The following is a 23629-nucleotide window of genomic DNA, read 5'->3' as shown; positions in this document are numbered from 1 at the left end:
TGAGGGGATGCTAAATTAAACAACTCTGCGCTCACTGGTGGATGATGCAACAAAAATCAATCAGCACTAAATTAAACCACTCGACTTGTATTATATAACTTCAATTATAATGTGCAATAACATACAACATGTAAGCTATAAACGTACTATACATATAGGTAGACCCATTATTACAATAATACAAAACCGAAGAAATAAGTCCATATAAATCCTTCTTCCGTGAACTTGAAAGACTTGCATTTCATCAAAGTCACAATGGTAACAAATCTTTCCTTTTGCTGACAAGAGTAGCAGTCTAACTCCGGACCAGGGGGAGGGAGGGAAGAAACACGCCTTCGGAAGGTGTCAGCGTTTTCACCACGTAAAACAGCGGCTTCTTCAGCTTGGTGCTTCTACCGGCAATGTTAAAAATGCCTTCTTTCTTTTTGTATCTGCTTCATTGTGTCCTCCAAACCAATAAATTTGTCAACATGCAGTTCCAATTACAATTAAACAAATATACTCTTGTCAGCAATAAAGAGTATCTTATAAGCAACCTACCTACCTTAAATCAAAACAAAACTGCTGCTGAAATAAATACAAAAGATAGCAAAACACTGGGGAGGAAGGATGGATCACAGAGAATGCCAAATGAAACCACTCTGTGCTGACTGGTGGACGATGGCATCAGAAGGGGACAGATGAACCTCCTTGTGGAGATAGTTCAAAAGTTTAGGGGGCCACTACTGAAAGGCCCCCTGCCAGGTTGCCTCCCACCTAACCTTGGAAGGCAGGGGCGCCTGAAGCAGGATCTCCAAATATGGTTCCATCGGTTGAGAAGGTTCACAAGCGAGTAGGCTGCCCTTCAGGAACGTTGGTCCTAAACTATATGAGACTTTGAAAGTCAAGATAAACACCTTGAATTGTGGCCAGAAACAAACTGGGAGTCAGTTTAGATGGGCCAAGACTGGAGTGATGCGGTCCCCATGTCCCACTCCAGTCAACATCCTGGCTGCAGCGTTCTGTGCCGGTTGATGCTTCCGAACACTTCTTAAGGGCAGCCCCACGCAGAGTGCATTGCAGTAACCTAGGTGTAACTAGGGCATGCACCATAGTAGCCAGATCTTTTCTGCCTAGGAAAGGCTGCAGCTGACTAACCAGTCAAAGCTGGTAAAAGGTACTCCTGGCCGCAGCTGCCTCCTGCTTGTCCAACAATAAGCCAGGGACCAAGAGCATCCTCAAACTATGGCCTGTTCCTTCAAGAGGAGTGCAACCCCATATACCATTACAGGTATGGACCGCTATAGAAGGTAACACAACCTATTGAGAATCTGGGGTGTTCAAGATTCAAGGACTTGAATCTGCGAGGGCAAGGCAAACGAGGAAGAGGGAGCCAGTCTTGGTGTTAATAAGTGACTCCTCCACCTCAGCAATTTTTCTGCCCCACCGAGCAGCCCCCCCCTCCCGCGCCACTTCACCTGCTGAGCCAGCAGCCCGTTGGCCTGGTATTAGCCTGGTGTTGTGCTCTTCCCCAGTCTGTGTTCCCTGTTTGCCCCAAACACTGCGAGATAGGCACCAGGTGTTAACACTCCGTAGGGTGGCTCTGCAGACTTTGGTCTGAGCTGACGGTATGCTGAGATGCAGGGCTCGATGCTTGCATCTCGGGGCGACAGCTCTCTGGAGCCCCCAGGCCCCTGCCCGGAAATCCGTGCCTCCCAGTCCTCCCCTTAACCTGGAAGACAGGAAGGTTTTCCAGCACAAGACCAACTGGGAGATCACTCGCGGACTGCTGGTCTTCCTGCTCTGCTCCTCCCCGCGGTTGGTTCAGAAGGCACCCGCGGTGAGATGAGCTCCCCAAATCCTGACCTGCATCTTCTCCCGTGACGCGATGTCTTTGGGCAAGTTCTGGGATGGGTAACCCCCCCTAACCCTATATTTCCCTCTCCTCCTCTAAGCTCCTTTCGGTCTCCCGGAGGGTTCTGGGCCGCCGACTCTGGAACTGTCTACTCCGTCTCACGCTTTATGGACAGTTTGTGGCGGGTGAAACCCCCGAGGAGATCCAAGACACCCTGCGGAGGCTCCAGAGGTTGAGGGTTCGCCCCCTCCTTGCGGTCCCTATTGAGGAAGATGTGGGGCAGACCAAAGAAGGGTGAGTTTTGGCGGGTGGAAGGGCAGGGTAATGACAGTGGAGGGAAGGTTGTGTATGAACGCTGAGGGACGGAAGGCAGATGACCTCGGCCCCAAATAGCATGGATGCCTGAGGTAAGAGCTAACCATGGGTAGAAGGAATAGTTCGTTCATTTGTTTAGATATTTCACTTATCTCCCCAATGTGATTTAGAACACTGCTCTGCCCTCCTCCATTTTATCCATTTTGGGAAAGGGCTGTAGCTCAGTGGTAGAGAATCTGCTTGGCATGCAGAAGGTCCTGGGTTCAATCACCGGCATCTCCAGTTAAAGGGACTAGGCAAGTAGGTGATGTGAAACACCTCTGCCTGAGACCCTGGAGAGCTGCTGCTGGACTGAGTAGACAATACTGACTTTGATGGACCAAGGGTATGATTCAGTATAAGGCAGCTTCATGTGTGTGTATCCTTACAACAACCATCCTGTGAGGAAGGTTTGACTGAGAGAGACTGGTTCAAGGTTACCCACTGAGCACATATTTGAAACTGGGTCTCCCAAATGCTAGTTCAACACCCTAAACACAAACCCATGCTGCCTCTCTTACTTTACGTGTCTTAATTATTTATTTACTGGTCTCTCAAGGGGGTTTCCAACAGGAATATGATAAAAAATAATATGTAAACTCATCCATTGGTTAAAACAGCTGTCTGAAATTGCAGCAAAACAGCAGAGAATTGTGAAATAATATTAATCTAGTCTTTTTTTTAAAAACTCTCAAAATTAGTACCAATTTATCCAAAAGAGTAGATATACAGGAGAAGCGAGCCAGAGGAGGGGGGAAGTCAACAGTCTGAAAAACAGCCAGAAAGGCATTACACTGGGTTCTGGGCAAAAAGGAACTGGAAGTGGGGAGTTATTTCATATATACTGGATTAGATCCAGTAGATCCATTCTGTGAATAGTGGCGCTTTCCGCAGAGAAGGTGCTTTCTGCTGACGAAAGAGCTCTTGCATCCGTGGTCGGCTGCTTGCATCAAAGGGAAGCGCTGCTGTTAGTGGTATAGATTCGTGGCATCCCACCCCTCATATTTTATACTCTGTCCTACATTAAGATGAGCCTTTCATTAGCTGCTGAAATAGTTCTTATTGCTGAAGGGGCAGGGGAATAGCAACCACCACAGCGAGGAAGAGGAAGAAGAAGAGTAGTAGTTGGTTTTTATATACTGACTTTCCCTACCACTTAAGAATCAAACCAGCTTACAGTCACCTTCCCTTCCCTTCCCCTCCCCATAACAGACACCCTGTGAGGTAGGTGGGGCTGAGAGAGCTGTGACTAGCCCAAGGTCACCCGGCTGGCTTCGTGTGTAGGAGTGGGGGAACAAATCCAGTTCACCAGGTTAGCCTCCGCCGCTCATACGAAGGAGGAGAGGGGAATCAAACCCGGTGCTCCAGATTAGAGTCTCCTGCTCCAAACCACTGCTCCTAACCGCTACACCACGCTGGCTTATCAAGATTCTTGAGCTTGCTGGGACAGCAACAGGGTAAAACACACACAAAATATGGACATGGATAGAAACTGGCTGTGATTACGGTGATTACCCAGATTTTGCTTACCTAGATAATAAATAAAAGAGGTCTCAGAATTTACACACATTGCATGTAACATTGGTGATTGTCAGTGACCTCAATGGAAGGGGCGATAGAAGAAGATTTCATCCCAAGGAGGGATTCTTCTGCTCTTTCCTGTCCAGAGAAGGGTGGTATGACAGCAACGCCCAGGCCATACTTGCCTGCCTGGATCTGTCAGTGAGAGACCCGTCAGGGGAAAGTCCTCGCAATCCCATGATGCAACTGAAAATAACAGCCCTGATGGCAGCGGAGCTCTGTGTGAGTATGATGGGACAGGTGGGGTGGTGGTCTCCCCTGGACACCGGTGGTGGATGGAGATCTCCCGCTATTACAACTGATCTCCAAGCGACAGAGATCAGTTCACCTGGAGAAAAGGGCGGCTCTGGAAGGTGGACTCGTCTGTATGGCATTATACCCTGCTGAAGTCCCTCCCCAAACCCCGCCCTCTTCAGGCTCCACCCCCCAAAAAAATCTCCAGATATTTCCCCGCCCAGAGCTGGCAACCCTACTTTCAACAATGGACTAGGATCCGAGTTGTAGTTCCACCCCATGAGAGAATAAATGGTGCAAAATCCCCCCAAAAGCAAAAACATATAAAGGTCCTGAATTTGCATAGCATACAGGTTTTCTTGCTGCAAAATGAAGGTTAATCTGTTGCCAGCTTTTGATTTTGTTCCTGTTGCAGAATCTATAAGGCCCTGCTCATAAGTCATTCTGGCCCCATTCCTGGATTCTTTGCTACTTCTTTGAGTGGGGGACAAAGGCATTTATTCTGGTCTTATTGGGGGATCCCCTTTCCTGCATCTCTTCACAGAAAACTATTACTCTTCGGCTGCAAGAGCAGGAAGGAGCATTAGACCTGACAGTTGAAAGAGTCTTTGCTCTCATGAAAGGAGAGGTGAGATCCCTTTGCACTTTGATCCCTCTGGTTTCAGTTTCTCCTCTGAGAATGAATCCTTTTTGTGTTCCCCTCCTTCCACATTCCATTGCCAGGAACTGAGCTTCGGCTGCCTGACCCCAGAAGAGAATCTGCATTTCCAAAAATCACTGAGTCGGCTCAGATCTGTAGCAGAGGTATGGAAGTCCACCAGGAAGCTGATGAGCAGGGAAGGCAGGGATCTATAGAGGAGGAGTCGGGTTGCCAGCTTCCAGGTGGTAAGCAAAAATACAGCACAGATACCAACAGCGAAGTGTGGAGAAACAAAGGTATCAAGCTCTCAATAGTAATGAAAAAGTGCTCTATTATTACAAGTGCAAGCGTCAAAAATATCATGAACATATACAAACATAACACAATAACAATGTGTAGCTGAAAGCTACCCGAAGAAGACAAATGTTTGCAAAAGTAAGTACAATGACTTGTTTGACAACTTTCTTCTTTTAACAGAAAGCAATAATGGAGCCTATAATCGGGGGAGACACGCCTCTGCTGGAGCGTTTGCCGGATGATTTAAACGCTTTCACCTTCCGAAGACAGCTTCATCAGCTGGTGGCCTCAGACTGTTGCTCCTTCAAATCCTTTATAAATAATTTTTCAATAGCAATCTTTCTCTTCCATGCACCTTTCTGGCTGCCTGAGTGAAGCTGTCTTCGGCTGACGAAGCTTCTTCGGACGGCGAAAGCGTTTAAATCATCCGGCAAACGCTCCAGCAGAGGCGTGCCTCTCCCAATTCTAGGCCCCATTATTGCTTTCTGTTAAAAGAAGAAAGTTGTCAAACAAGTCATTGTACTTACTTTTGCAAACATTTGTCTTCTTCGGGTAGCTTTCAGCTACACATTGTCATTGTGTTACGTTTGTATATGTTCATGATATTTTTGATGCTTGCACTTGTAATAATAGAGCACTTTTTGCATTACTATTGAGAGCTTGATACCTTTGTTTCTCCACAGCTTCCAGGTGGTGGCTAGAGATGACAACTGATCTCCAGCCGATAGAGATCAGTTCACCTGGAGAAAATGGCTGCTTTGGCAACTGGACTCTATGGCACTGAAGTCCCTCCCCTCTCTAAATCCCGCCCTCCTCGGGCTCTTCCCCCAAAATCTCCAGGTATTTCCCAACCTGGGGCTGGCAACCCTAAGGTGGAGACAGAACTCTGAGGTCGTACCCACAGCCCAAGGAGTTTCTGCTTTGTATTCATAGTTGCTGCAAAGGCAGTGCTAATCTTTTAAAATTATTTGTAAATGCGACCTGGCCTAGATTCTCAGTGACTGAACTCAACAGAGCACTGAGAAATATTCAGCCGTCAACATTGGTAACGAGAAAGCTAGGTCACCCACTAAATTTCATCATGGTTAATCCTGTCTCCTTTCCTCTTCAGTATGCTGGGGGGAAAAAGGTCCGTGTCCTGGTAGATGCTGAATACACCTACATTAATCCTGCCCTCTCACTAGTCACCATAGCAATGATGGCTGCCTGTAACACCCAAGTCCCGTGGATCTGGAACACATATCAAGCATATCTCAAGGTGGGCCCCTCTCCAAGAAACAGTCTTCCTTCTTCTGTCCACCACAGTTTTACTTTCAGGAACCACTCTACCCTTACCACTCTACCCTCACAAACTCTAAGATGCGGGAGGACTCCTTCTTGGTTTCCTCTTCTGTAGGAGCCATATTGTCTCTGACCCCTTTTGTCTGTCTTCGAGAGCCCACGTGGTGTAGTGGTTAGGAGCGGTGGACTCTAATCTGGAGAACCGGGTTTGATTCCCCTCTCCTCCACATCAGTGGCAGACTCTAATCGGGAGAAAGGGGTTGGTTTATCCCCTCCTACACATGAAGCCTGCTGGGTGACCTTGGGCAAGTCACAGATCTCTCTGAATTCTCTCAGCCCCACCTACTTCACAAGGTGACTGTTGTGGGGATAGGAAGGGAAGGAGATTGTAAGCCAGTTTGATTGTCCTTAAAAGATATGAAAAGTCAGCATATAAAAACCAACTCTTCTTCCCCCAGGGCACTCTGAAGCAGCTGAGCCAGGATGTGGCCCTCGCCGAGCGCTTGGGTGTGTGTTTTGGAGTGAAGTTGGTCCGGGGAGCTTATCTGCAGAAAGAACTACAACGGGCAAGGGAAAAAGGGTACCCTGACCCTGTGCACCCCACCTGGGAAGCTACCAACGAAAGGTGAGGGCTCTTCCCACAGAACTGTCGCTCAGCTCTGCAGCCCTTGAATATGAGGCATGAGGAGATAAATTTGAGGGGCTGTTCTGCCTGGACTAACCTCCATTCTCTTTTTCCTGTGACACAGTTACAGGCGCTGCCTAGATTTCGCCTTGGACAGAGCGTCTCGTGGCCGAGGCAGGTTTGAGCTGATAGTGGCCACCCACAACAAGGCCTCGGTTGAGCACGCCGCGCAAAGGTACGAGGGGTTCAGAAGGGGAAAGGTACTGCAGGTGACAGGGCCTTGTCTTATTGGTGAATCGACTGTAAAGATACTCAAGAGGCTGTGCATGCCGATGCCGTTTTCACGAGGGGAGAGGGATCGGGGGTCTGGGCCCTGTCCCCCACCTGTACATGAGCCGAGAAGCAACGGGCCTTCCAGCTGTACATGTGGGAGCGCCATCCTTCTGATCAAAAGAACCACTTTCCCAATCCTGAATTTGGGGACCTTTGCCTATGTGTGTACCGTTTGAACATGCCAGAGGTATTGTGCCACATGAAGAAGAAGGGAGGGGCTGTGACTCAGTGGCAGAGCATCTGCTTGGCATGCAGAAGGTTCCAGGTTCAGTCCTCGGCATCTCCAGTGAAAGGGACTAGGCAAGTAGGTGATGTGAAAGACCCCAGCCTGAGACCCTGGAGAGCCGCTGCCAGTCTGAGTAGACAATACTGATTTTGATGGGCCAGGGGTCTGATTCAGTATAAGGCAGCTTCATGTGTTCATGTGTGTTCAAGAGTTGGTTTTTATACCCCGTAATGCGGATGGCCGTCACACACACAGTGACATCATCAGGAGACCAATGGGGCTGAACCTCTTCCTAAGAAGAACCTGAACCTCTTCCTGAGAAGGTACTTTGCGGAGCACCTGATAACCATAACAAGGATTCAGGCACCCTGGAAAATTTACCGGCCCAGGGATCCTGGGACACTTTTCCCAAAGCTGAAGGCAATCTTGAAGGGGTGTAGTAGTTAGAACAGGGCACTAGGGCAGACCGGGGTTCAAATCCCCCCTCTGCCATGAAGCTCACTGGGGGCGAAAACGCACGGTCGCTTTAGCCTCCTTTATTCCCTGTTTCAGCTAGGATTCAGCCAGGATCGATTTCGCCGAATGTTGCGTTGGATCCTGGCTAAATCCTGGCTGAAACGGAACAAAGGAGGCTAAAGCGACCATGCGTTTTCGCCCTGGGTGATCTTGAACCGTTCACTGTCTGTGTGTGAGTTTCCTCGCAAGGTTATTGTGAAACTAAATGGAGGAGAGGAGAATTATATCCCACCCTGAGCTCCTTATAGGAAGATTCCTTCTGTAAAGTAGACTACGATTACCTTTGTATTGGGTGGGGGGAACCATGTATTTTTCTCTAATGCAGCTCTGGGATGGGCTTGGTTTGTTTTTGTGTGTGTTTTTTTAAAATATAAGGATGGAGGAGATGGACATCAACAAGAATGACGGCCCCGTCTGCTTCGGGCAGCTTCTGGGCATGTGCGATCATGTTTCCTTGCCGTTGGGTAAGTGCTGGGCCCTAGTGATCCCCACACATCTGTCTTGCTCTCTTCTTCCTGTTTAGGGTTGCCAGCTCTGGGTTGGGGAATATCTGGAGATTTTGGGGGTGGAGCCTGAGGAGGGGAGGGGCTTCAGCGCCATAGAGTCCAATTGCCAAAGTGGCCATTTTCTCCAGGTGAACTGATCTCTATTGGCTGAAGATCAGCTGTAATAGCAGGAGATCTCTAACCACCACCTGGAGGTTGGCAAACCAATTCCTCTGAGACGTCATCACCTTTCTCTTATTTTTAATCTGCTGCCCAATCCTAGGACTCGCAGGTTATGCTGTCTACAAATCCATCCCTTATGGCTCTGTGGAGGAGGTGATCCCATACCTGATCCGCCGTGCTCACGAGAATCAGAGTGTCCTCCAAGGAATCCGGGAAGAGCGAGATCTGTTGCGCTCGGAGCTGAAGAGACGGATTCTGAGGAAACCTTGAGGGGAAACTGTTATTTTTAATGATATAGGACTCTTCGAGTTTACATACTATTCAAATGCTCTCTTCCTTCCAAGAGCCAGAAACAGGGCAGCTGTGTTTCTCTGTGGTGGAGATCAGCCTAACTTTTCCTTTCAAAAATCAAAGAAATGAATTGGTATCCATTTTGGGCACCGCTTTTCCATCGGAGGATTCTCATCAGTAATAGAACCTCTTTTCTAAGCGAAAGTAATTTGCCTTGAGTTTCAGTGAGAAAGGTGGCTTATAAATGAAGCGAATAACAATAAAATAATCTGTTACTCTAGGAAGAGGTGTCTAACTGGGCTGAGCTATTTAGCTTGTTTCTGAAGTCTCTCAAACTCCGAGACTAGGGAGTGAGCCTGTTTGGATCATCCCCTTCTTCCCGCTATACACCACATATATATGTTTTCTCACCATTAGGATTGCCAGGTCCCTCTTCGCCACCGGCGGGAGGTTTTGGGGGCGGAGCCTGAGGAGGGCAGGAGACTCAAGGCTCCGCCCCCAAAATCTCCAAGTATTTCCCAACCCGGAGCTGGCAACCCTACCAGCACAGCCTTTTGGGTAGTCAAAAGGAAACTTCTCTCTTTAGTCTGTGGGAAAGTGGGTACGGTGCATCTTGAGTTCCACCGTGGAAGAACACTCTCCATATGCCCTTGCCAGATGCCAGGCCCTACCACTGGCTGTTTTAGAAGGGAAATATAAGAAGATCCCTAGATCAGAGAGGTTATGTCCGTGTGGAACAAGGGACATTGAAACCATCGAACATGCACTGATATGTTGCCCATTCTACCACGAAGTTAGGTCAAAGCTTGTTTCCCCCTCTACTTGGTAAATTCCCTGATGAGTCAGTTGAGCTTTTGGCAAAGAAGCTCCTATTAGGAGAAGACCCTCAGCTTACGCTCCAAACTGCCAAGTTCTGTGCTGTTCAGTGCTGGATTTACGTATAAGCTAAACAAGCTATAGCTTAGGGCCGTGTTGGCGAACCTATGGCACGCGTGCCGGACTTGGCACGCGGAGCCCTGTCTGTGGGCACGCGCTGGTAAGTCAAGAAGCCCCGCCCCCTTCCCCCGACTCCGGACCGCCCAGCTCGGCGGGGCTTTGAACTGCTCCGTGCTGCCCCGAGCAGTTCAAAGCCCCTCCTTCCCCGGACTCTGCGCCGCCCAGCTGGGCCGCGGGAGCTTTGAACTACTCAGCGCTGTCCGGAGCAGTTCAAAGCCTCCCCTTCCCCGGACTCCTGGGGCTCCCGGCCACACCGGGATTGTTATTCATCTTTACTGGCAGGCTGCCTTCGGATGAGTCGCTGCTTCCTCCAGGCGTTTCTACCTTCCTTTGAAGGTGCCTTCTCCCCTTTTCAGCTTAATTGCCATCATTAACTTTACAATCTTTATTGCCAGCCGCAGCTTTGCTAGCTATTGTCTCATTGCAAATTACTTTGCGGGAGATCTCTTCGTCCTGTAGCTGACGTCATCACATACTTCCTTCTCCCTGCTCCACAGCAGGCGAAACGGCGCGCGTCTACAGCGTGCACAGAGCACTCACATTTATTTTTTTAATTCAGAAGGACTAGTAAGTGTTCCCTCATTATTAATTTCCATTGAGACCTTGCTGCCTTCCCACCGCCCCTAGACTGACACAGGCTTCAGTGTGTTCGTCACAGAGAGGATTTAACATCTACAGAACCGTTTGGCTCATTACTTGCAAGCACAGAAAGGCAGCTCCTGTTTCCCTTCCCCCCCCTTCTTCTAACTTTGTGCTTACTGCTTCTTGTGCATGCTTGTTATTCAACTATCTTGGCTGATATTGCTTATTTAATTGTGCTTATTGCTTTTTGTGTATGCCTGTTACCATCTTAGGCTGCTATTGCTGGATTAATTCTGTTGGGAGACTTTAATACACTTGCATGGGATGAAGACACATTTACTATAGCTGTTCTATTTAATTCTAAGTTGTTCATGTATTGTGGCTTTGTATTGTAATAATATTATATTGACATAGGAATATTTATTGCCATTGTAATTCATGTACTGAAAAGTGTATATTGTTACTAAACAATACTATTTGAAACAAGTGCACGCTTTTTTGGTATTTATACTTGTGTTCACAGTTGCTGTAAGCAGTAGAGCCTTGTGCTGTATCTTGGGTTGTGACACACATTTTTGCAGCATAGGTGTTCTTTTCCATTTATTTCCTAGACTTGCCACCTGGAGGTTGGTAACCCTACCATGGCGTTTTAAGTGCAATTCTAGGGCACACACTAACTTGAGGGTGTGCTATACTTGGATACAGCGGAGCAGCAGCCCCACATTGTTGGGTATTGCACGGCTGTTATATGCTTAGGGTTGCCAACCTCCAGGTAATAATAGTAGGAGATCTCTGCGTGGAGCAGTTCAAAGCCCCCCCCTTCCCCCGACTCTGCGCCGCCCAGCTGGGCAGCGGGGGCAAATTGCCGTGTTGGCACTTTGCGATAAATAAGTGGGTTTTGGGTTGCAGTTTGGGCACTTGGTCACTAAAAGGTTCGCCATCACTGGCTTAGGGCCCCACTCTCTCGGGGGCCCTCAAAATTTCAGTTCAACAATTACTTTGATAAAATACATATTTTGTTATGTGCAAATGGCTTTAGATACCTATTAGGTCCATAAATTACCATATAGCATATGTTCAACACAAAAAACAGCAATTTGTTGTTGACAAAGGACAGCTGGACATATAAAGGGCCCCATTACCTTCAATAGCTTAGGGCCTCATCAAACCTAAATCCGGCCCAGGCGCTGTTGCTATTAAAATACGCAGAGCTTTATTAGAGAATGATTGTTAGAATATTTTACAATTTTATCAATTTTAATGTGATAATTTTAACCAGGGGTTGCTTGTATTGACCTTACACCTTTATATGAATGGGCAGTCTGTGATTCTGCAGTGCAAAACTATTGTGTCTGGAAATTTTGATGGGTTGGCACGTATTGGTCAGTCGACCGTATTAATAAACTTGACTTGACACTCTCCATATGATAGACGGATAATGTTCCCTTTTCCTTAAGCACATGTGAACCATCTCAGCATTATACCCTAATGAAAGCAAACCCATGGCGTATAATCTGACTAACCCCCTGTATGTATTGCATCCAATACTGGGCGTAACAAAGGCTTTGTCAACTGGGGCATGTGGAATGGGTTCCCTGGTCTGCGTCTGCAGTTTGGCCCAGACTCCGTGACAGAGGTTGCTGCCGCCTACTCGCTTCGGCTGTTCGCTTTTCAAGGCAGCTTACTACATGACGCAGATGCTTTGCTGGTTTGTGCATCCTCTCCGTTGCCTGCTGGCGAGGGGGCGTAACTTGTCTGGATGGTGACTGATTGACATGAGGCAGAAGCACTGACCAGGGAGGACAGAGAGAGCCAAAGCTTTGCATAATGGGCTTAATCAAATGCGTGCGTTAGTAAGCTGGACTCCGGCACATTACGGCAGGAATAAACGGATTAAAGCCAACAGCCCTGCTAAGAAAAGGCAAGTGCCCTAGTCAGAGAAACTGGGGCTCTGGAGTAGCTTGCCAACAGGCCTGGAGAAAATATCCTGTCCCTTTAATAGAGGTTTCATGGGACCATATTACTTATGCTGCTCTTTAAAAAGAAAAAGGGTGGGGAGGAGTGGGTACAAGCATAAAATTGTGATACGAAAATCAAGAATGTGATCATATGTATTGTATTTACTATCATGAACTTACTTTAATTAAGATGGTGTAAACCTAAGTTGTTTTATTGGAAAGAATTAGTAGAATTTTGAACTTAACCCATAGTAGAAAAATAATGTGATATTTATAACTAATACCATTATTATTTCTTCAAAATATCTGAGAAACCATCTGCATACATGGACGAAGTATTGTGCTGATTTGTATTATCTTGTTACACATCTGATTAGATATTGCCTAGCAGTCAAAAGCTCTGCTCACAACCTGAGTTTGATCCCGATGGAAGTCGGTCTCAGGTAGCCGGCTCAAGGTTGACTCAGCCTTCCATCCTTCCGAGGTCGGTAAAATGAGTACCCAGCTTGCTGGGTGTAAAGGGAAGATGACTGGGGAAGGCAATAGTCTGCCTAGTAAACGTCAAGATCTTCTGCTATTACAACTGATCTCCAGCAGATAGAGATCAATTCACTTGGAGAAAATGGCGGCTTTGGCCATTGGACTCTATGGCATTGAAGTAGGGTTGCCAGGTCCCCCTTCATTATCGGCGGGAGGTTTTTAGGGTGGAGTCTGAGGAGGGCGGGGTTTGGGGAGGGGAAGGACTTCAATGCCATAGAGTCCAATGGCCAAAGCGCCCATTTCCTCCAGGTGAACTGATCTCTATCGGCTGGAGATCAGTTGTAATAGCAGGAGATCTTCTGCTATTACCTGGAGATTGGCAACCCTACATTGAAGTCCCTCCCCTCCCCAAACCCTGCCCTCCTCAGGCTCCGCCCCAAAAGCCTCCCGCTGGTGGTGAAGAGGGACCTGGCAACCCTAGCCCAAACCCACATATCAAGCCTTAATTAAAGGGACAGGACGTTTTTCTCCAGTTGTTTGGCTGGAGTAATAGTCAGAGCAGGAGGAAACCTGTCTAGGTACTGTTGACGGAGGGGGGGGATCGGAGGTGAGCTAGGAGGGACAGCACCTGAGAACCACAAAGTAGGAGCTGAACTGACTGTGTTTGGGCAGGAATGACCTTGACACAGCCTTCTCCCCTATCTGCCACTGCGGCCCTTCTGGGGGGGTGGAACCAGAGCAGCTCAACCCCCCTGGCTTTTAATCAGCAAAAGGGTCATGAGGTGGAAACAAGGAAGTTGAGAGCTGTAATCCCTTGAATGGCCGGAGTTTGTTGGCAGCTGAGGACCCAGGAATCCTCTTTCCCAGTTTGTCTCTCGGCAGTGCCATGCTGGAGACTCATTTGCCTCCCTAAAGCTGGCCATCGAACCCAGGCGTCCCAGTTCCCAGACTCTCACACTTAATATGTTTCGGTGCTCCGGCCCCCAGGCATTGTTTCCTGTAATCCGTTTATTCCTCCCCATATGTCATTCTTCCGAACGGGCGATTAAAGTAGCTAAGCCGCTTTCCGGGTGGGTCAGGCTCGAGCTGTCAAATTGTTTTCGGTGACCTCCCTAAAGGCCGGCAGCGGGACGGTCCTGGCAGGTGATGCTAGTTGCACTACAGGAAAGTTATCACACAGATCCAGAGTGATCCGATCCAAGGAAGCTTTTATTTTACATGATTGCGGTGGAGGAAGAATGTTGTGGGGCGGGAACGAGAGGTTTGGGACCAAAAAAAAGGAGAGGAGACAGATTGGATTAGTGCATTTGGGCAAGAAAAGGGACAGCGGGAAGAGGCAGAGAGAAGGGCTTTGCAACGGAGGGCAATGCCCCCTTCTATTGGGGAAGCAGTGTCAGACCCCCTAATACACACCCAAACTGTCGTCGTGCTACTCAGCTGCATTTGCAAACTGAGGTTCGAAGGAGCCTCCCAGTTCAGGTGAGGACCTGATGTTGAAATCCATCCATTTTTCAAGCAACTGCGGGGTCTTATTCTGTGCTTGGATCCAGGGATGGGGGGGAAGACTCCGTCAGCGGGACATCATCCTCACAAACTCTGTAAAAAACGTCATGGCGTCAATACAAAGGACAGTTTATGCCTCCCCCCGAGTTGAACTACTGACTTGTAGTTGATAAGCCAGGCGCTCAAAGCATCTGTTTATGTGGTGGTTCAGAGGAAGATCTCCCCCGTTATGTCCTGACCTGTCTTTTATACACTGAGTCTCGGAACAAGTTTCTGGCAGACATTCTTTCAGCGTCACAATTATCATCTGATGTTTCCCTGCTCTTAGCAGACTCCTCTCGGGAGATAACCATTCAAGTAGCCAAATTTTGTCTCCAGTCTATGAGATTCGTAAACGGCTGATCGAAAACTTTTCCCCATAGAAGACCTTTCCTCCTCTTCTTCAAATCCTTCCCAGAATCATCAACTTTTATTATTTTATTTTATTATTTTAACCTAACTTTGATTTTTATTCAGAGCTGATATTGCATCGAAATAAAACTTGATCGATTGATTGACAGATTAATCGATTTGCTATCAGATAAGGACCCATATATTTCCAAAAGAATGGCACTGTATGCCCTGGTGGCCAAGAAAACCAGGGCAAAGCGAATCATGAAAGGCGATAAAGCTGGATAGAGCCAAATGGGCGTATTTTAAACTTTAATTTTTTTGTATTCTTTTAATATTTCTGGTTTTGTATATTTTAACCTGTTGCTATGCTGCTTTAGATTGTAATTGCCTATGGCCTTATACAATAAACTTGACTTGACTTGGTAAGCCAGGAATTGGCAGTAGCTAGCCACTAGATGAAACCTATCGACCTAGCACCAAACTAGGTGTAATTGTGGGGGGGTCCTTCGGTAATTATTTACATGCCATTTGTTCACATGTAAAGCAGGGCATGGAAGCTTGCCTCACTGCGTTCCACTGATGGAAACTTTTTTCTCCTGTTTAGTACACCATTTCTGATGCAACCCAGAAGTGACATATTTGTATCAGGGGTGACTCTGTAGCATTCGCCCCAAACTCTATGGTTTAACCACAGTGCTTTGGGAGAATGCTGGCATGTCGCCACCCAACACGATGATGTCGCTTCTGGGTCATGCCAAAAGTGGCGTCATCGTGTCGGGAATGCGAATCGCACTCCTCCCGCCAACGTTTCATTCGCTGTTTTTCTCTCGCTGCCCAGCTGAGAAGTGTAGGGAGCACAAGAAGTCTCCCGCCTCCAGTAAGTAAGTGTGAACCCTCGCTATGATGCTAGAAGCGAGCCAGGCAGTAAGAAGAACATTTTAAACAACAGGACCTAATGAGGTAAGACAGAGGATGAAGGCAGGGCGTAGCTTATCCCCTCACTCTCGCACACACCATTTGACATTTGCATGGGAGAACAGATGAATAATACCAAGGATCCATAGAATCATAGAGTTGGAAGGGACCACCAGGGTCATCCAGTCCAACCCCCTGCACAATGCAGGAAACCCACAAACACCTCCCCCCTACACCCCCAGTGACCCTCACTCCATGTCCAGAAGATCGCCAAGATGCCCTCCCTCTCACCATCTGCCTAAGATCATAGAATCAGCATTGCTGACACATGGCCATCTAACCTCTTCTTAAAAACCTCCAGGGAAGGAGCGCTCACCACCTCCCAAGAAAGCCTGTTCCACTGAGGAACCGCTCTAACGGTTAGAAAATTCTTCTTAATGTCTAGACGGGTTGAAATTAAATCAAAATGTCTTTTGATTTAATTTCAACCCGTTGGTTCTGGTCCGACCTTCTGGGGCAACAGAAAACAACTCGGCACCCTCCTCTATATGACAGCCCTTCAAGTACTTGAAGATGTACTTGGTTCTCCAGATCAAACTCCACTGCTCCAACCACCGCTCTTAACCACTACACCACGCTGGCTCTAAATGCTGGCCTTCTTAGGATCTCAAGGATCTCTTGAAGATAGTGAAAGAAACAACAAGTCTGTAGCCCCTAAACGACTGTCTCCATACAGCTAAAGCCCTCTAATAACCCTCTAACCCTATTACCCAACTTTTATTATTTCACTCTCTGGCTCTAAATCCCGTATCTCTAGACCTTTTAATGCTTTAACCCCGTATTCCCCTAAGCCTATAATCTCTTTCCATCAATCCTATAGACCCCAATCACATCTCACCCTCAAAATCCACCGTTCCGTCTCCATTGACGTCGGCTTCCTTCACCACGTCGGCAATCTCCCGAGCAGTCAGGCGTTCACCCATCAGTCGTTTCATGGCCTGGTGCAGCTCATCCAATGTTATTTCACCATCCCCGTTTGCATCAAACTAGAAAGAGAGAAACGGGTAGTTAGAGAATAGGCCACCATCTGGGGTTTGACAAGGATGTGGGTTAGTTTAGAAACATCAACAGTAGGTAGGGTTTGGCACTGGACAGCAGACACAGATTATTTAAGGGCATCTCCATCACCACCCTCTCTGCTGAAGAAGAGGAAGAAGAAGAAGAAGGGATTTTTATATGCCAACTTTCTCTACCACTTAAAGAAGAATCAAACTGGCTTGCAATCACCTTCCCTCCCCCTCCCCATAACAGACACCCTGTGAGGTAGGTGGGGCTGAGAGAGCTCTAAGAGAGCTGTGACTAGCAGACTTCATGTGGAGGAGTGGGAAAACCAACCCAGTTTGCCAGATTAGAGTCCACCACTCCAAACCACCGCTCTTAACCACTGCATCACGCTGGCTCTCGGCTGTGATCTCCCATCTACCTTAGCAACAGGGATCTTTGATGTGGTCCACAGGCACATGGGTTTTATTGATGCTTGGGCTATCACTCAAAGAAATCTTCATTTGACGAATTTAAAGAGTTTTAGTTTATTTAAGGGTTGTTTATTTTCAGTCCAGCTTTTCTCCTCAAGAGGACCCAAAACGTCTTCCAAAAAATAAAAAACCCTAAATAAAATTTAATTAAACAAAATGCAATTTAAATAAACAAACAGGGAGTTTGTGATGGATTAAGCAAGGTTGGAAAAGAAGGTCTGAGCACGATTCTTCGGTAATTCCGATCCTCACCTCTTTGAAGGCGTCCCTCATCTCCTGCAAGCCAATCATGCCCGCCGTCTCTGCCAGCAGCTTGGGTGACATCATCTCCACAAAGTCCTCAAAATCCACACGACCCCCGACTGCAGCGAAGGGAACCGGGAAGATGGCTTAGAACAGGCTAAAATATGTTCAGCAACAGCATTTGGGTTGCCCTCCAGCTTCACAGAGCCTGGGCCAAGGACTAGTTTTTCCCCAAAGGGCTCAGGACTGGCCTGAGGTTTTTTGGTTAGGGTTGTCAGCTCCAGGTGGGAAATACCTGGAGACTTGGGGGTGGAACCTGAGGAGGGCAGGATTTGGGGAGGGGAGGGACTTCAATGCCACAGAGTCCAATGGCCAAAGCGGCCATTTTCTCCAGGGGAACTGATCTCTGTCACCTGGAGATCAGTTGTAATAGCAGGAGATCTCCAGCCACCACCTGGAGGCTGGCAACCCTATTTTTAGAGCTCAAGGCAAATTATGACTGTGGTGCCCCTCATTCAAGAGAGGGAAAAGTGAGAAGTCTAGAAGGAGCTAGACTAGTCATTCAAAACCAGCAATGTTAAAATAAAAATAGATGAGCTTTTCCAAAGCCCTCCATGTTCCATCATGGCAGCTATGTGAGACCTGGATTGACAGATATGGAGAGTCATAGAATGATAGAGTTGGAAGGGACTACCAGGGTCATCTAGTCCAACCCCCTGCACAATGCAGGAAATTCCGAACTACCTCTCCCCCACACCCCCAGTGACCCATACTTCATGCCCAGAAGATGGCCAAGGTGCCCTCCCTCTCACGATGTGCCTAAGATTATAGAATCAGCATTGCTGACAGATGGCCATCTCACCTCTTCTTAAAAACCTCCAGGGAAGGAGAGCTCACCCTCTCCCGAGGAAGCCTGTTCCACTGAGGAACCGCTCTAACTGTTAGAAAATTCTTTCTAACGTCTAGATGGAAACTCTTTTGATTTAATTTCAGCCCGTTGGTTCTGGACCGACCTTCTGGAGAAACACAAAACAACTCGGCACCATCCTCTATGCGACAGCCGTTCACATACTTGAAGTTGGTTATCATATCCCCTCTCAGTCGTCTCTTCAGGCTAAACATACCCAGCTCCTAGAAGCCAGTTAACGCCAAGTTTTCCTTCAAGCCAGCAGAGAAGGCTCCTAGAATTTGTGGTGCCCCTCAAAATCTGGCACCCTAGGTGACTGCCTAGGTTTACCTAGTGGTCAGGCTGGCTCTGAAAGGACCATTACAAGCAGTGAGCAGGGAAGGGGTGCTGGGCCAAGGTCCCGATTCCCACCACCACCAGGTGTCACACCTGGCATTCCCTCAAGTACTGTCGTTTGTGACTGTGGTGGCTACCGTGTGTGGGGGGACGGGACAGGACAATTTTATCCAGGAAGGTATAGTTGCTGACCTACATCCAGGACCCAACTCTTAACTTTTTTAATTAATTTTTTAACATATCCCGCTCTATCCCAGCAGAACAGGATTCTTGACTCTGAGCCGCGCACTCCTCTCACCCCATTACTCTGGCCCCGTTCTTTGTCTAGAAATCCTCTCCCAGGCCTCTGGCACTCACGGTTCATGTTGATCTGCTGTGATAACTCTATGAGCTCCATCTCGGTTGGCATGTATCCCATCGTCCTCATGAGGTTCCCCAAATCTTTGCAGGTGATGTAACCGTCTTTGTCCTTGTCAAATTCATCAAAAGCCTCGCGGAGCTCTAGGTTGTTTTTTTTTTGACAAAAAAAGAGTCAATGAGAGGGAATCATGAGTCACATGAACACATGAAGCTGCCATATACTGAATCAGAGCCTTGGTCCATCAAAGTCAGTATTGTCTACTCAGACCGGCAGCAGCTCTCCAGGGTCTCAGGCGGAGGTCTTTCACATCACCTCCTTGCCTAGTCCCTTTAACTGGAGATGCCGGGGATTGAACCTGGCACCTTCTGCATGCCAAGCAGATGCTTTACCACTAACCCATGGCCCCTCTTTCTGTCTCTCCAGGGTGTCAGGCAGAGGTCTTCCACATCACCTACTTGCCTAGTGCCTTTAACTGGAGATGGCGGGGATTGAACTTGGGACCTTCTGCATGTCGAGCAGATGCTCTACCACTGAGCTACGGCCCTCCAGATCTGAGGTGTTTCACTTTCTACTGGCAACATCCTAGTAACGGAAACCCCACCCCACCCCTGAGCGTCTGCTACGGTACCCCTGAGTGTTGCAAAGAATTCTGGGTATGTTTTAGGACTTCACAGCTACCCTTCATGAACAGTGTATTGCTCGCCTGCTACTGAACGCTGCAGGAAGAACAAGTGATTTTTCTGCCATCTCAACGAGGAAACCCTGAAAATCTGCTGAAGAATACAGAGGGTTTCCCAGAACAAAATGTGAAAACAAACATAAGAAACTGCCTTCCATAAACCTAGGCCAGTATTGTCTGTTTTGCTTAGGAGTGACTCTCTAGAGCAGGGGTGTCAAAAATAAGGGTCGAGGGCCGGATCCAGCCCCTTGAGAGCCCTTATCTGGCCCACGAGCCAGCCAAAGCAGCCACCCCTCCACTCTCAATCTGGGCTAGCAAGGCATGGCCCGGCCCAACCAAGTGATATTTATGTCATATCTGGCCCTCCTAACAATTGAGTTTGACACCCCTGTTCTAGAGTGTCAGGCAGAAAAAGGTCTTCCTCACATTCACAGCCTGAACACATGAAGCTGCCTTATACTGGATCAGACTCTTGGTCCATCAAAGTCAGTATTGTCTACTCAGACCAGCAGCGGCTCTCCAGGGTCTCAGGTAGAGGTCTTTCACATCACCTACCTGCCTAGTCCCTTTAACTAGAGATGCTGGGGACTGAACCTGGGACCTTCTGTATGCCAAACAGATACTCTACCATTGAGCCACTGCCCCTCCCCTGAGACATCCCCTTAACTAATGATAGCAGGGATTGAACCTGGGACTGTCTACGTGAAAGCGGGTGCACTGCCAAGACCCCGAAGTTCACACCAGCCATCTTACCTTCGATTTCATCAGGTCCCAGCTCCCGTTCCTGCAAGAGAGGGGTAAATACATTCATTGGGGTATCTGCGCCTGGAAGAAAACAGCAAAGTCTTGGCTTGCTCACCCAACCTACAAAACAGCGACTCCTTCCTCCAGAACTGGAGCCCTGGTTCCTGCCCCCCGAATCCTACCAGCCTCCTAAACATAACAGCCTTCTCTTCCCTGGGGCCAATCGATACCATTGCATTGAACGCAGCGATGCCCCAGTTCTGAACTGGTCAATGTTAACGGCACAGAGAAGGGCAAACCGACTCGAGCCAAGAGTTGGACGGCTGCCCGGATTACGATGGCGCCGGCTGTGAAGGCAGCAGGGTGAGATGGAGGAACCAGGAGATGCTCCACAGTCTAATAATCCAACGACACAAGCTGGGGAGCTGAGAGAAAGCAGAGAGAAGCATCCATGTAGCAGGAAGTGAAGTCTGGCAACATAAAGGCCAAGACGGTTTAATGCGCTCCATAGATTCAGGAAAGACCCGTCCACTCAACACCAAGCAAGTTGGATGACTTCTCTGGGTAAGTCCCTGAATCTCAGCAGCTGCCTGCTACCAAGTCTTGAATACAGCGGGATGAACAATGCGTACTGATAGAGTTACCAACCTCCAGGGACCAGCGGTCTCCTGGAATTACAACTGATCTCCAAACTGCTGAGATCAGTTCCCCTGGAGACAGCATTATAACTAGGGATGCCAGCTTCCAGGTGGGACCTGGGGATCCTCTGGAATTACAGCTCATCAACAGACTACAGAGGTCAGTTCCCCTGGATCAGTTGCCCTGGTTCTATGGCATTGTACCCCAATGAGGTCCCTGACCTGCCCAGGCTCCATCCCCAAATCTCCAGGAATTTCCCAGCCCGGACGTGGCAACCCTATTCCCCCATCTCCCACTGGTGGTCGGGGGGACCCGGCAACCCTAATTATAACCCATTGAGGTCCTTCTCCTACCCAAACCCCACCTTCCCTAGACCCCCACCCCCAAATCTCCAGGAACTTCTCCATCTGGAGTTGGCAGCCCTACTTTACTGGGGAGGGGGTTGTTAGGAGTATGAGTGGGGGAGCCAATTTAGCAGGAAGAAAAAGCCACAACGGAGACCACCACGGCCCCTCCACCAAAGCCTGATCTCCCTCTTCCTTATTTTGCCAGCCAGCCTCGAGGGCTACCTGCAGAGAATCCTGGGCTGGAGACAGGCGAGAGCTTTTCACACTTTAAAGTGGGTTTGAGGCAGGGATTGCTTCTCGCCTCACTGTTACTTCTGCTCAAACAGGTTTTGGAAACGATGCCAAATAAATAAATAAAAGCCCTGTTTACTGGAGGCAAAAAGTGGGAAGGGTGGGAGACACACAAGCAACGCCCCCCCCTCTTTCAAGCAGGCCTTCGAAATCCTGAAGAAAAGGGGGCCCAAAAGGAGCCAAATCTCACACTCTAAAACAGGGGTGTCGAACTCATTTGTTACGAGGGCCAGATATTACATAAATGTCCCTTGGTGGGGCTGAGCCATGCCTCTCCAGCCTAGATTGAAAGTGGGGGGAGGCTGCCTTGGCTGGCTCGCGGGCCGGATAAGAGCTCTGAAGGGGCCGGATCCGGCACACGGGTCTTATGTTTGACACCCTTGCTCTAGAATTTCTCAGGAGAGAATCCGGGAGTTCTAATCCCCTTGCCGCTTCCCATTCTCTAATCCTTGACCATCTTTCCCTTCCTACAGTAGTACCCTACTAGTACCCAATTCTCAAATGTACTAGGCAACATCCTCTTCCCAAAGAAGGGGACTCCTGCATCCCACAGTGGCCCACTTTGAAGAAGAAAAGGAGTTGGTTTTTGATATGCTGACTTTCTCTACCACTTAAGGGAGAATCAAACCAGCTTACAATCACCTTCCCCGCCCCACAACAGACACCCTGTGAGGCAGGCAGAGCTGAGAGAGCTCTAAGAGAACTGTGACTAGCCCAAGGTCACCCAGCTGACTTCATGTGTAGGAGTGGGGAAACAAATCCAGTTCACCAGATTAGCGTCCACCATTCATGTGGAGGAGTGGGGAATCAAACCCGGTTCTCCAGATCAGAGTCCTCCGCTCCAAACCACCGCTCTTAACCACTACACCCTCTTTGGGCTAAACCCCCTTGCAGAGAAAACGGAAACCCCGTCTCCTGTGCTCGTTTGGTTTTCTAAAGTATTTGCCCTGCCCGCAGTAGCGCCTGACGGTCATACCCCCTGTTTCTCAGCAATGCCCTTGCGCAAAAAGATGCAGGCAGGTCCCAGCGGGTTCTTCATGGCGCTCAGCGATGCGTTCCCTGGCCCGGCACCCGCGTCACCCGGCACAGTCCCCCCGAGGTTCATATCCTTTCGCAGAAGAAGAGATGGTTCTCGTGATGAGGGTGATTTATAGAAGGGGATCGGGGGATTATCTCTCCCCTCGCTCCTGATCCCCGCACCAGGCCTTTTCGCACTCCTGGCTGTGACATCTGCTGAATAAATCCCCCCTCCCCTCTCCAGATTAACAGCTGCTACATGGTAAGGGCTGGCATCCAAGACTCCTGGGTTCCCAGGCTGGGTGGAAGCTGGGGTTGCCAGCTCTGGCTTGGGAAATACCTGGAGATTTGGGGAGTGGACCCAGAGGAGGGTGGGGTTTGGGGAGGGGAGGGACTTCAATGGGGTATAATGCCATAGTCCACCTTCCAAAGCAGCCATTTCCTCCAGGTTAACTGATCTCTGTCGCCTGGAGAGCAGTTATGATAGCAGGAGATCTCCAGCCACCACCTGGAAGCTGACAACCGTAGGTGAAACCGGGGATCCAGAGGGTTCGACGATGGATAGTGCAGAATTCAAGGTTCTTCTAGTACACATTTTTGGGTCCTTCTGGTTGACAATTAGGAAGGTGAACAACGATTACAGGATAGGAAGGGAGGAAGAAATGACGGTCATGGATGGGTTCTGGGTAGGGTTGCCAACCTCCAGGAACCAGCTGGTGATCTCCTACTATTACAACTGATCTCCAGCTGATAGAGATCGGGTCCCCTGGAGAAAATGGCCACTTTATCCATTGGACTCTATGGCATTGAAGTCCCTCCGCTC

The 23629-nt window shown here is 48.6% G+C and overlaps 2 protein-coding genes across 2 annotated transcripts; one reads left to right on the top strand and one right to left on the bottom strand.

Moving 5' to 3' along the window:
* Positions 1-1609: 1609 nt before the first annotated feature.
* Positions 1610-8859, top strand: PRODH2 (proline dehydrogenase 2). The gene is made up of 10 exons (XM_056864280.1): positions 1610-1819; positions 1935-2128; positions 3856-3991; positions 4548-4631; positions 4727-4807; positions 6052-6198; positions 6680-6846; positions 6971-7081; positions 8297-8385; positions 8690-8859. The coding sequence occupies exons 1-10, from the start codon at positions 1610-1612 to the stop codon at positions 8857-8859; spliced, it is 1389 nt and encodes a 462-aa protein (XP_056720258.1).
* Positions 8860-14423: 5564 nt separating this feature from the next.
* CABP5 (calcium binding protein 5) lies at positions 14424-22866 on the bottom strand. Its single transcript, XM_056863499.1, has 6 exons — positions 22766-22866; positions 20522-20552; positions 19086-19229; positions 17495-17604; positions 16606-16753; positions 14424-14492 (listed from the first exon to the last, which is right to left on the bottom strand). Exons 1-6 carry the CDS (start codon positions 22826-22828, stop codon positions 14467-14469), a joined length of 522 nt encoding a protein of 173 aa, XP_056719477.1. The 5' UTR covers positions 22829-22866; the 3' UTR covers positions 14424-14466.
* Positions 22867-23629: the final 763 nt, after the last annotated feature.

The sequence above is a fragment of the Euleptes europaea genome, chromosome 18, assembly GCF_029931775.1.
Source record: "Euleptes europaea isolate rEulEur1 chromosome 18, rEulEur1.hap1, whole genome shotgun sequence".
Lineage (NCBI taxonomy): Eukaryota > Metazoa > Chordata > Lepidosauria > Squamata > Sphaerodactylidae > Euleptes > Euleptes europaea.
Note: the sequence above shows the minus strand (reverse complement) of the source record. Positions and strands in the feature narration are given on the sequence as shown.